A 13,676-nucleotide genomic window follows, 5' to 3' on the forward strand; every position below is an offset into this window, starting at 1 on the left:
ACGTTTACATACATCCTCCAAATTTATGCTAAAAATATTTTATCATTTCCAATTCAACCCCTCGTAAGCTACATCATTTAATCAATTTTTTTTTTAAATTAAAACAAAACAAAAACTAGACAACTGAAAGGTTCATACCCTATCTCTTGCTGGTTAACAAACTTATTTCAAGTGTCTTGTTAAGTTTGTCTATTTACACCATGATAGTATTTTCTCCTAACTAAAAACTGTCGATATCTTGGATTTCATCCAATCAAGATTTTGACGGGCACTCGATCAAGGATTTTGAAATTGGAATTGATGATCAAATTAGCCCTTTTTGATTTGTTCATCCGATCCGGTTGAAATCAATCCCTAAAACCTTAGAATCAGCTCCACAAGTGCCAAAAACCTTTATACCAAATTACTAACAGTTAACATTGCACAGCAAAGCAATGCACAAACCACTTTGTACCAAATTACTAACAGTTAGAATTGCACAGCTTGATTCTAGAATATATTTTTTGTCAATCAGACAACAAGATCTGCTCATGCAGTATTAATTATTTTCCTACAGAAATTACAGAGAGAATTATTTGAAGAGGGAAAAATATTTTTAAAAAAATAAAGGAAAGAAAAAATATTCATGAATAGGGTATTCATAAAATATAAATACATACCAAAATCACAAGGCACAAAACAATATTCAATTTTCCAGTCAGGTTGCACCAGACTCTAACTAATAGTGAATGCAAGGTATCATCTCCCAGCAAGCCCAAGCTTAGTAAATTTCGAGGATTTCCTGAAACTGTTAGTGATAAAGCTCAAACCAAAATGCCAGCAAAGAATGGGGAAAAGAAAGAATATGGCTGGATCCAATAATTAACAGTCTACAATTCAGGTTCTAATCTTATTATACAAAATAATTTTTCCTTAGAAACAATTAAATCGCTTCTCTTTTACAATTTCATAGGGAATTTGAACAGTTCAAATTCTGAAACTGAAATCTCAAGAATGCATTAAGTTATACCCAATAAAACTATTACATTTAGAAACCCAAGTAATGACAAGAACAGAACAACCGTGCAATCAAGTATTTTGTGTAAAGGAGCAATGCAAACTAAACTACAGATAAGAAAAAGGAACAGAACTTCCAAACCATAAACCATTACCCGCTCATAAGCCTATCTTGATAAAAGCCCAAATCTCTACAAGAGCATTTGGGATTAAATAAATAAAAAATCCACCTATGGGTTTTGATGGAAGGGCAAATAAACAAGAGGGCGAACTTCTCCTTTATAAATCCTTTTAAGTGAAATTTCAACAGCTTAAATTCCCAGATTAAATTCTCAAGAACACACTATATGACACCCTAATAAACCATTTAATATAGAAACCCAACAAACAAAGAATAAACCGTTTAATATAGAAACCCAACAAACAAAGACAACAACAGTTCAACTCCAGTAAATTATGTACCAACCCAGGAACCACAATCCACTACTCAAAAACCAATCTTGGTAAGAACAATGAAAACAAAAAAAGAGCCGACCTATTGGTATTGATGGGAGAATGGACAAATAGGGCGAGCTTCTCCTTTCATAAATCCATGGTGGAATTTGAACAATTCAAATTCCCAAATTGAAATTACAAGAAAACATTATTATTTGAAGCCCGGATAGAACTATTTTATCAAAAACCCCAAGAAATAGCAGCAACAGTTTAACTCCAGTGGATTACGAAAGGAGCAACCTGATGGAAATCTAAACAAGAATGAGAACATAACTTCCATCCCAGAAACCACAATTCAATTCAAAAATCAATACTGATGAAAACCCAAATGCCTGCCTAAATGGCTTTTGATGGGAGGATAGACTAAATGGAATTTGAACAACTCAAATTCCCAAATTGAAATCTCAATAACACATTATGTAATACCCAAATATAACAAGATATCTTCCAACCCAGAAACCACAATCCACAGCTCAAAATACCAATCTCAATAAAAACCCAAATCGCTACAAGCACATTTGAAATCAAACAAGCTTTACCTATATGGGTTATGACCTATGGGTTCTGATGGGAGGAGAGACAGATAGAAAGGGCGAGTTTAGCTTCTTGGCACTGAGAACGCTTGACAGAGGTTCCACTGCTGGAGCAGAGGCTTCGCACGGCATCCATCTCTGCAGGGCAAGCGAGTGAAACGAGGCAATCGGCGAGTGAGCGGTTCAGGTGGCGGCACGCCACATCTCGCGGTAGGCCCGGGGCGACTCGCCGGTGACACTCGCACAAGGCACGGTGTAGGCGCTCACACCCAGATCCTGCCACTTCAATGCTTGGGGACTCTTCTCCTTTTGACATAATGGGACCCACCTTCCCTCCAACTGTGTTACTTATACTTATGAGACGTGTGCTTTGTGCCCACTGCCTCCCATTTTCATGGTTATTAGAAAGTAGAAACCCTACGGTTAGGGCGAGTCACCGACTCAGTGGCTCTCCTCTATTAAAAGTTAAAACCCAAACTATCTGTAACGACCTTTGTTGCAAGTAAACAGAAATGAAGGAGAAATGGGGTTTGACGAGAAGAGAGTGCTGGCTTCGAGGGAAGCAACCTCCTGGAAACAGGGGAAGAACTAAAGAAGAAGATAGACTGGAGAGAGAATTGATATTTTTTTCATTCTTCTTTATAACTATTGCTTTACATTATATAACCTATTTTTAGCAAATTATCCATCTACCCCTAACAGACTAACCCAATACAAATTACTCATCTACCCCTGACAAACTAACCCAACATAATAACCCATCTACCTATGATCATAACATTGCCAACCCCTTCAGAGAACCTTGTCCTCAAGGTTCAGCTGCATACGGCGCATCGCCAACATGCTTTCCTAACACCAAACAAATCATAAACAAGAAGAGCCACCCAAAATAAGCCGGATTGACACTGAGAAGTCGCACCATCTTCAACCAATCTATGAAAAAAAACGCCATGCATGGGTCCAGAGCCAATTCAGCCCTACGCCATTTGTTAATAAAACTAATTCAAGGCTTGAGGACTTAAAGCTCCAATGGGACCATCTTGAGGGAGCCCAAGCTCTAATCTTGAATTCCTGGTTTGCCATTGTTTTCAAGAGTTTATGGTGAGGGTTTTCTTTTAAGCCAGGATAAATGACCTTAACTACAGAACTGACGGGTGTAAGCCATGTGGGGTGACAAACATGGTCAGATAAAAATTGAGAAGTGTGCTCGAATCGACCTTGACACAAGCAGGTGGTGTGTCTTGGAGTCTGTGTATCTCAAGGTGGAAAAGGGCTGAGAGCTAATAATAAATGGGCGTATTATTATCCGTTAAGGTGGGATTGGCTATAATTGAAACATTGGGGAACACATGGGAAGATTGTGGGGGGGAGTAATGGTGATTACAGTGAGGGTATAATGTGGAAGATAATGGGTGGAGGAAGGGTGGAGGAAGGAAGAGGGTTGTGGGATGATATGTAATGGATGTGAAGTTAATGGTAGAGGGTGAGCTGTCCCCAAGTCCTCGCACTCGACCAGAGTGTGGGATATCCACTTTCTTTCCCGAGATTGTATCAAACCCAAACCTTCATAATAGAGCATCGCAACGCCTCTGGCGAACGGTAACGCAACTAGACTCGACATCATTTTTCTCTCAGAAAAACCGTCGAATAGTTGTAGGTCTTGCTTGACTACGATCGCCATGGCTAGTGTGTGACAGAAATCGGCAAGGATAGAGGAATCTCCCTTCAAAATGATGCAGTGGTCGACTGACATGTGAAGAACTGCTTGCAGCACCTCTGGCAATTGGAAGTATACGCGTAGAGGTGGTGGAGGTTCCAGTGGTGGCCTAGGGATCCAGATCTTTTCTCTCCCTTTCGCGCCTTGATCTCTGTCGATAAGCACAAACGGGTAGGAATACCCGCCTGGATCAAAGGGTCGAAGGCCCTGCTTGATACAGATTGTGCAAATTGCCATATCTGCCGAGAAGTCCAGGGGCAGCCTGAAGGATTGTGATGCCATCAAACACCATCGATACAAACGCAAATTCCCCTTCGTCTCAGGGATCAAAAGCTGGAGAGATGATTTCGATTGGGTGAACGATCGATTCCCACCTGTTAATCCTCCATGATCACCATCGTTCATGTACACATACACAACCCCGTCGGACGATTGGCTATAAACCATGCTAAAATTTCCCGAGTCGCCCAGAATCCCAAGACGTGGAATGGTGGATGAACGTAAGATCTGTTGTGTGGTACTGCTGTAGACACCTGATTTTTGTCACCCCTCCCTGGCGATGATAACACACGGAGTACCGGCGACCTCTGTCTCAGGTACCAAGAAATAATAAAATAAAAAAATAGACTGTCTAAACCCCGGCCCATTGAGGTTGTGGCCTGACAGGGGCAAAATAGAAAATCACAAAAAAAAAAGAGAAGACGAAGAAATAAACTTGAAGAGGGGGAAAGTAAAAAAGATAAAAATAGAAAAGAAAAAAGGAGAGAGAATGTGTGGACTTGGCCCATGGAAAAGCCCATTGGTGCCAAGTCCATAGAGAGATGCCACATGGCATCTAAAGGGAATTAAAAAGAAAGAGGTGGGTAAAATGGGGAAAGCATTTAAAAGAAGATATCTAAAACCTAAAAGAAAGGGGTAAAATGGGAAAGTAAAAGAAGAAAGAAAATCTAGACCTAGATTGGGAAAGGGGTAAAACAGTAAAAGCCTAAACCCTAGATACGGGCTTTTAAAAAATAAAGCAGGGAGTGTTTGAAAGGGGGGGAGCAGCCGTCATTCTCTAGGAGGGGGATTTTCCAAAAAGAGAAAAAACGAGGAAAGAAAAGAAAAAAAAAAAAAAAAGGGAGAGAGTCAGAGGGGCAGGGGGAGTACACAGAAAGAGAGGAGAAAAGAATACAGAGAGAGTGAGACACGGAGAGAAAAGGAAGGAGACGAGAGTGAAAAATAGAGGAAGGCACAGAGAGCAAAATAGGGTGAAAACCGAGAGAGAAAAAGAGGGAGAAGGGAGAGACGGGAGCAAAAACACCAAGTACAAAAAAGAAAGGGAAAGAGCAGGGGATTTCAGCGGAAAAACAGGAAGGAAAGAGAGTATTGCAGAGAGAAAAAGGGAGAACAGAGAGGAGTGTTGCAAAGAGTGAAAATAGAGAGAAGAAAAGGAGGAGTCCGAGACATTGGATCGCCGGAACTCACCTGAGCCGAGGAAGCACAACCACCAGTGACGCTAATGGCGATTCCTTTCCTGGCCTGTGGGGTTCATTAGTCGATCTTCGACATTGTTGTTGCAGCGCGTATAGAGTAGCACGCATTGCATTTCGGATCTCAGTTTCTCCTTTCTCATGTTCTTCGTTTTCTTTTTATTTTATTTTCAAGTTATCAATGGTTTGTAAAGCCCCTTCTCCATTATTCCCCGGTCTGTAATAATCCCCACCCCTCTGGTTCGTGACCGTTGCGAACTGCTAATTGCATAGGGAGCTCCAAACAAGACCTGCAGGTATATTCATTTTCCCTATATGATTCTTTTATTTTTATATTAGATGAGAAATGATTCTCTGAAACCATGCTGCAGTTTTCGATTCTTTGTTTCATTAGTATAACCTGTGAATGATTCCTCTCTATGAATGCTCTAGATGCAAATGATAGATCCCTTTACCATCATCATATTTCAGTCTGTGTGTTTAGTTTTGGAATTGAAATTGTATCTACATGTGATCGGTTTCTGTATTTTTGCATCTCAGATTTTGGAATTTGTGGCTTCCATGACCTTTATTTTGGGTTGAATCTCCCTGAATATGTTCTGAAATTCCTGTTTTGGTTGGGTGATTTTCTCTGCTGAATTGATAGACCATGCTCTATATATCCTGCTCTTGAAATTGATGTGTATGAATGCTTTTGAATGATGTAATGATTTCAACCTTGTGTTTCTCCAAGGAATAAATTTCTGTTTTCCATCTTTTAAATCAGTCCATTGAATCTATTTTGAGTTTGTTGGTCTTTAAGACATCTGTTTCTTAATTCTTCAATTTAGCATGAGTGCGAGGATTTCTGAAATTCTTATTCCTCAAGATATTGATCAGCCTTCGAACCTACCATGGATATGAGAGTCTTTTAAAATCTTTATTTCTTGAACCGGTTGTCATTAGGCATGTTCTAGATGTCATTGTTTAGGTTTAATCCATGATGACCGTTTCAATATTTCTGGTTACCCTTCATAGAATGGGTATTCCTAAGAATCTTAATTAAATCTGATCCATTCATAGGTTCAGGCCCATTTGACAAAGCCCACTGCCCAATCATGGAAGTCTTCTATTTTCTTTATTTTAAGCCCATAGTCTATCAATAGATTAAGGCCCATGTTCATTAATTTTGATTGGGGCTTTGGGCTAATAGCTAGTTGTCCTTTTGGTCTTGGGCCCATGTCGGATTGAGTCATGCGAGCCTCGTGGGTTAGACTGATTTGGCTTTAGGGCTCGCTTTGAGTCGATTTGGGAAACCCATGGTGATTTTTGGGCCTAGATCCAGGCTGGACCCCCAACATTAATAAATCAATCAATTAGGATTTGGGTTTGAGCTCAAAATTGAGACATGGATTTGATTTATTTCGGACTTCGGGAATGGGCTGCTCTTTCAATTTGGGCCTGCTTTGATTGGGAGCCAATTGACATTGGCCTTGGTTTGGGCGTTGACCCTTTAACCTGTTGTGGATCGAGTGGAGAGTTTGGGCCCATGAGTGCGTTTTAGCTTGCAATTTAGGATTTAATTGAATACATTCCCCCAAATTCATTTCATTTCGATTGGGTTCAAGGGATTCCAAATGAATTTCTAAAATCTATTTTGGGTAGGATTAGAATGCGTGTGAGTGAGAGGGTGCCCACCAGTGGCCTGAGTTGAGATACATTTGATTTGGGGTTCCCTTGGGACTTAGATGCACGATCTTTAGGACGGGAGTTGGGCTAGCCCGTCATCTAGCCCGTGGAGGTTCTAAAAATCCTCATGATATGTTTAGTTAGATTATCTTGCCCCATGCTCTGTGTTCCATGTTCATTGTTTTGTATTTCATATTCCATGCTTTGTATATTTTTGTATAATGCTTTGGTAGCTTAATCATTTTGTCAAATTATTTGATTACACCTTAGTTTAGGATAATTTAAGAATTTGGTGTAGGATTGCAAGTGTCATGCCTAGATGCCTAGTATAGGACAAGTGGCTTGAAACTAGGACTATATTGATGAGCAACAATGGTCAAAGCAGAGGATGACCGGCTTCAACCGGGCGGACTGGGTGCCTAACACCTTCCCAGTCCATAACCTGACACTTACCCAATGATCTAGGTAGACCACGACCTTATCCATTGAGTCATTAGTCGTTCCCCAGTGGAGAACATTTATGGGTCCTAGACCCTTTCTAGGTGGCGGCTTCCTATTGATCCGTTTACCCTCTTAGGAGGAATTAGGGTCATCGGTTTAGGTTTCACCGGCGAGATCCGGTTCGCATTTGAGAACCAACCCCTTGTCGGGGGAATTTGGATTTTTCAGAATCCATGGTTCTTACAACTGCAAGAGACTACTAGAGCGGCCGGCGGTGGCCATGGTGGAGTGAACGGAAAACCCAAGAAGTCTGCACAGTTCGCATCCAAGGGTGCTCCAAGAAGCGGAGAAGGAATGAACAGAGAGCACAGTGCGACGTAGCCAACCACCTTCTGCTGCAACGATGCCTGCAACTCTGATTCCAGTAACGACTTTGACAACAATCCATTTAGTTTGAATACTGCAACGAGCGTTGATGCCATTGGAACGATCGCAGATGCAACAATCTCTAAAGCAACGGCCTCTGATTCAATTGGATGTTGATCGACGAAGCCAGGAATGAGCGCTGATGCAACAATCTCCGAAGCAACGATCTCTAATGCAATTGGATTCGCAGCACTGTAATCGTCTTCTTGCTCCACAAATTCAGGATCTGCCATGGTGCTGGAATTTTCTTCATCAATTGATTCACGTACCAGACGTTGAAGTTCCTTTGACTGTTCATTGATTGCCGCAGAACTAAGCCGCAGATCTTCAATGTGATTTTGCATTTTGAAGTAGTTCCTTTTGCAATCAAGCCACAAGGCACGAATGTCCTTCAATTCCTAAGCAAGGGTGAATGATGGGATGAGGCGGAGTTCGTCGGCCATGGTTGATTGCCGATTTCTCTCAACGAAAGCACCAATGTAACGACCTTTGTTGCAAGTAAACATAAATTAAGGAGAAATGGGGTTTGAGGAGAAGAGAGTGCTGGCTTCGAGGGTAGCAACCTCCTAGAAACAGGGGAAGAAGAAGATAGATTGGAGAGAGAATTGATATTTTTTTCATTCATCTTTACAACTATTGCTTTACATTATATAACCTATTTTTAGCAAATTACCCATCTACCCCTAACAGACTAACCCAACATAATAACCCATCTACCTATGATCATAACACTATTAGTCACTCACCCTACAACAACTGGTAAGGGAAGGTGACATGGGAGGATTAGCCCCCTCTCTCTCTCTCTCTCTTTCAAAGGCGCTCTCTATACTTATTTTTGTAATTTTGGTGAAGGTCCTCTCTCTATACTCTCAAATGCTAATTACATCGCATGAGAAATAAGGAAATGAGAGAAACCACCGGTCCATGAAAGACCTATGATGCACAGCATTCTATGCTAAAAAGAACAATTGTAAAAAACTGTCCAGTCGTTAATCTTTTGGGATTGATGTGTGGTTTGTATGATTACACTTTCATCAAAAACAAAAAAAAAAAAAAACTGGCCAGTCTACAAACTTAAACACTCCAAGTAGACCGAAAAATAAGGACTACCTGATCCGTAGTGTAATGAGTACTAATTAAACTAACTATGCTCTTTTAATTTACTGAAATTATCCCACCCCCTTTAGGATTTATTGATTTAAGGACTTCATCTCAATGCAATTTTTCTGTTTTTTCTTGTTATCATATGTGGAGAATGATCGAGTAGAGAAAGAGTACTGTGTTTAGTAGAGTAATTTGCATGTAATCTTTTTTTTGGGAATTGGAGAGCTTTAACAGGGGTGATAGAGGATGGGGGATAGGCCCCAAGGTGGTTTGAACTCATGACCTCTTATTTGCGGAGTTGGTCTTTTGTCAACTGAGCTGATCCCTTGGGGTCATTTGCATATAATCTTAAATATGCAAACACACATATATTATAGGAGGCCGGTTCATGTTCATGATAAATTATGAATCATGACTTCATGGTGAATTAGTGAGGAACTGACGATTCAACCCTTGTTGTCATGCTTTAGTATTATTTTAGGTTTCCACAAACTATTTGACATGAAGCATGCATCCCTATCGCCTAATAAAGTGGGTTAATAAAATACGAATCAAGCAATATTGAATCCCACAAAAAAAAAAAAAAGGACAGAAGAGGAGGACTGTCAACGGTTCAGGTTTGCTATAGTATAAGTATTTTCCATGAAGCCCGACACGTTTAGTAAATAGGCCGGATCGGGCTGTGCCTGGAATTGACACCCCTAGGTTGTACCAATGGAATGATAGTGGATTGATCAAGAATTGGGATCGGCCTCCGCTAGTATAGATCCAAGACCAATACTAAGAACCATGCCTCACACTCGCATCTTCCTTGGCCCCTCATCCTTTCGCCGCCCACATTTCTCTCCCTTCAAACTTCAAAGCAGTCCCCATTGTAGTTCCACAGCAGCCCCACCACCAGCAAGGATATCATGCCTTGGTTCAATCCAATCACATTGTCATATATAGGGCTGCAACAGGTCTGGGTTGGGTCCGGTTTTTTAAAACCCCAGCCCAACCCTGAGTTCCCCTTAGTTGGGCCCAGGCCCAGCCCGACCCTAATTCAGGGCTTGGAAAATCCAACCTTGACCTGCCCTCAGGGTTGGGCCGGGCTGACCCTGATTGGCTGTAATCACGGAGTGGGGGAAGGGAGATATGCATGGATTGGACTAAGTTGGGCTGGGTCAGGTAGAAAATTACCAATTTTTACATAAAATTACACTATAATAAAATATATTCGCACTTATTTTCTTCATATACAATATATTATATAACAAAATATGGGTGACATTACAAGTTTATGATATATATATATATATAGTATATCAATATATATTTTACAATATAACTTAAAACAGGGTTGGGCTGGGATCAACCCGAGGCCTCTACCCTAGCCTGACTCGACCCTGATTCAAAGCCAGAAATTTCTAGCCCTGATCCACCCTCAGGGCCAGGTATCTCAACCCAAGCCTTGTTCGGGCTCAGGGCGGGTTCAGGCCGACTGGGCCAAACTTGCACCCCTGACTCATATCCATGGGTAATAAAAAGGGTAACGACTAAAAAATGGAAAACAACGATTCAAGATTTAATCAGAACAAACTTTTGAATGGTATGATAAAAAAAAAATAGAGAACGACAGAAAAACGAAAACATACAATATTAGTATTAGTATTGGTGGAGACTGATACGATACTGATCCAAGGATACTGACTAAGGGTAAAAATATAAATAAACCCATTTTTTTTATTGAAATTTAGGGGTAAAATCGTATGATCCAGACCGATACGTGCCAATCCGAATTGGTATCGGATATCGATAACTAAAACCCTAATACTCATATAAATTGATGAATTTTTAACTGAATACCCACATACAATCTTCAAAACAACTATAACATCCAACATTAATGCATTTATATTCAACGTTTCATGAAAAATAATAATAATAGTAAATTACATGGACATCTCTTGACTTAAGCCTTAATTAAATTGATTTGCCCTCTGTTTCGGACAATTACTCAAACTACCCCTACTTTCTAAACCTTATTACTTACAGACAGCCCAAGTCCGTTAGCAGTTTACTCTAGGGGTATCAATTCCAGGCCCGATCGGTTATGTAAGTGAGCGGTCCCAATGTGGGGTTTTAGCCTGTCGGGCGCCCGACCTAGCCCGATCCTTTAAGTTTAAAATTTCCCCTCTCCTTCCCTCTCCCGGTCTCCCTTGTGTGGTTGTGTCTGATCTTGTTATATACTGTTTTCTTCTCATCATATTCTGTAAAATGAAAATTGCTGGAGTAAGAGAAATTTTATTTCGTAATTGGTATTTAAATCAGAGAACATAATGATCAGCTCGGTGTTGTGCTTGTGTCTTAAGATAAGATATTAGAGAATAAATTTCAATTCACATAATAGAAGTCGTAGCTTAGCCTGCTAGGCCCCATATCTGATATCAATCAACGACTTGCCCACTGAACCTGCGAGTTGAACTACTAGTCTACTAGTATTCCATAGTCCACACATTGTATCTTATTTTAATAAGCCCATTATTTCAAAATTGGCTTGAACAAGATGAAATGGGTCAAAATGGACAACTTGAATGGTGCTTCTCATTTTTGGATTTTTTTTTCAGCCCTCAATGGCTGCACCATTTATAGTCCGATTAAGGCCCGTTTAGAGTTAAACATGCCCACAGCCCGGTTATGGCCCGATTATAGCCCGAAGCCCAACCAGCCCTGCCCGAAAACTTAAACAGGCAGTCACGATGCAAGCTTTTAGCACTGTGAGGCCTAGCTAGGCATGACTGAGCCCGACCGGTTGACACCCACAGTTTACTCCATTAAAATCTTTAGCGTCACCCTTAATTAGGGTTTAAAAAATTGAAATCCTATAGGTTTGGATCCGTCGATTCAAATTAGAATCGATCGAGGTCTATCCCAAATCCTGCCGATCTGAATCATTCGATCAAAGAAGAGTTTCTAGGATGGCGTCTTATAACTGAGGAAAGATCTACCTAGGTATCAATCCTCAAGGCAAGATACTATCCTAAAACATCCATTTTTGACCCAAAAGTCTCCAAGAAAAGAGGTTCATGGCCTGGGAACAGTATATGTTCTATAATCTCAACCCTTAAAACAATGGTTTGGAGGAAAATTGGAAATGGCCATACTACCCATTGCTGGTTTGATCCTTGGATATTGACCATATCTGGTAAATGTTTACCACCACCTGTACATCAGGGATCCGACTCCTCTACTTCCGCCTGCCTGGTATTGCCGTGCACCCTCACACAAGCACGGCGGAAAGTACCGCCTTACCGCCACTCGGGCAAGGCGCTCGGACAGGAGTAAGGTAGTACATTTTGCCTTGCTTGTGTGTGGGGCGCACACGGCAGTAGGGGCAGGCGGAAGTAGAGGAGTCGAATTGCTACATCAGAGCACTCTTGGTTAGTCTGTTGGAGATCTCACTTTAACATATGGTTGGAATTCTGATTTATTCTCCTTATCTTTACCCAATTTATTCATTAATGAAATCTTGAAGATTCCTATTTTAGATTACGATGACCAATGAATATGTTCCTTATTTAATATTGGGAGATTATCAACCAAACAAGCTGCAAAATTCCTTTCTAACAATCATTACAGCCCCATTCCAGCAAAATGGTGGCGTTTTTTCTAGAAACTCAAATTACATCCGAAATTTAAAATTTTCTTTTGACGTGTCTTCAATGTAGGATTAGTTGTCAAAGCCGTGATTTCAAAATGGAAGGCGATTGATTCTACTTGTGTTTTCTGTGGTTCATGTGATGAGTCCATGTGGCATTTCTTTCTGTCATGTGAATGGACTAAGCGTGTATGGGCATCAGACCCTCTTGGATTGAGAACCGAGCTTCTCTGTAGCTCTTCTTGTTGGGAAAAGTGCAAAAATTCTTTTCCACCTGTGTGCAAAAAAATTGGAGGAATACGATAGTACGTGAACCCTCCATGTGAGGAGGACCCCAACACTTCTCTAGCACAACTTTGCCTTTCCCTTTACCTGTCTCGGGTGTTGGACAAACAATCATCTTAATGGTTCTTTTCAATTTTTATTATTACTTGTTACTTTATTTGGGTTGTTCAGAACAATGTTGTCCATGGATCATCCAATGTTGATCCTACTTTAGTAATGCAATATGTAACTAAGTGGTTATGTGACTTGAATATTTATCCCTCTCTTTATATCTACTACTCCACCTGTCATTTCATCTCATAGTATGATCTACGATTTGACTCAGATTCTAGCCAACTAAAATGTACATTGCCATGTCCAGGTATTTTTAATCCAGATTTTAATATATTAGGCTGGGCGTTTTGCTAGATGGGCACAATGTTCTGACAGATGCAGGATATTACCCTACCACAAATTGAACAGAGGCAGAATTCAGCAGTCTTGTGGAAGGTTGGAAGGCAGCTCACAGATCAGGACTTTTGCCAGAAGTGTGGTGTACCACTAAAAACACCTACCATAGTTTAGTTAACCCAGACAACAACAGTATCCCTTGGAACAGCCCTTCTTTAGTTTTAGAGGTGCTTAGAATGTATGGCTCTCATAGCTGTTAGCAATAAGACTGAAATGTACAAATTTTTCTTTCCATAAAAAAACAGAGAAGAGTTTCTAGGGTTCCGGTAGATTCCACCCTTTACCCTTAGCAGAGTGATTAAAGTATGATGACCACGGTTCACAACGAGGAAGGAAAAGAAAAATTATAACTATGCTGGATATTTACGTTGGTATTTTTTTGGGTAGGAATTTACGTTGTTTTTTTTTTTGGGTAAAATTTATGTTGGTTTCTACTTTCTCCATATATGGTT

The 13,676-nt window shown here is 40.5% G+C and overlaps 1 protein-coding gene across 4 annotated transcripts; it reads right to left on the reverse strand.

Moving 5' to 3' along the window:
- Positions 1-613: 613 nt before the first annotated feature.
- On the reverse strand, positions 614-2,370 carry LOC122652174. 4 transcript variants are annotated; one of them, XM_043845854.1, is made up of 2 exons: positions 2,031-2,370; positions 614-781 (listed from the first exon to the last, which is right to left on the reverse strand). In XM_043845854.1, the coding sequence occupies exon 1, from the start codon at positions 2,338-2,340 to the stop codon at positions 2,047-2,049; it is 294 nt and encodes a 97-aa protein (XP_043701789.1). In that variant the 5' UTR covers positions 2,341-2,370; the 3' UTR covers positions 614-781; positions 2,031-2,046. The 4 variants fall into 4 exon arrangements, with proteins under 4 accessions (XP_043701789.1, XP_043701787.1, XP_043701788.1 ...); XM_043845852.1 differs by having other exon boundaries at positions 614-787; XM_043845853.1 differs by lacking the exon at positions 614-781 and adding an exon at positions 813-979.
- Between the last annotated feature and the right edge of the window lie 11,306 nt (positions 2,371-13,676).

The sequence above is a fragment of the Telopea speciosissima genome, chromosome 2, assembly GCF_018873765.1.
Source record: "Telopea speciosissima isolate NSW1024214 ecotype Mountain lineage chromosome 2, Tspe_v1, whole genome shotgun sequence".
Taxonomy (NCBI): Eukaryota; Viridiplantae; Streptophyta; class Magnoliopsida; order Proteales; family Proteaceae; genus Telopea; species Telopea speciosissima.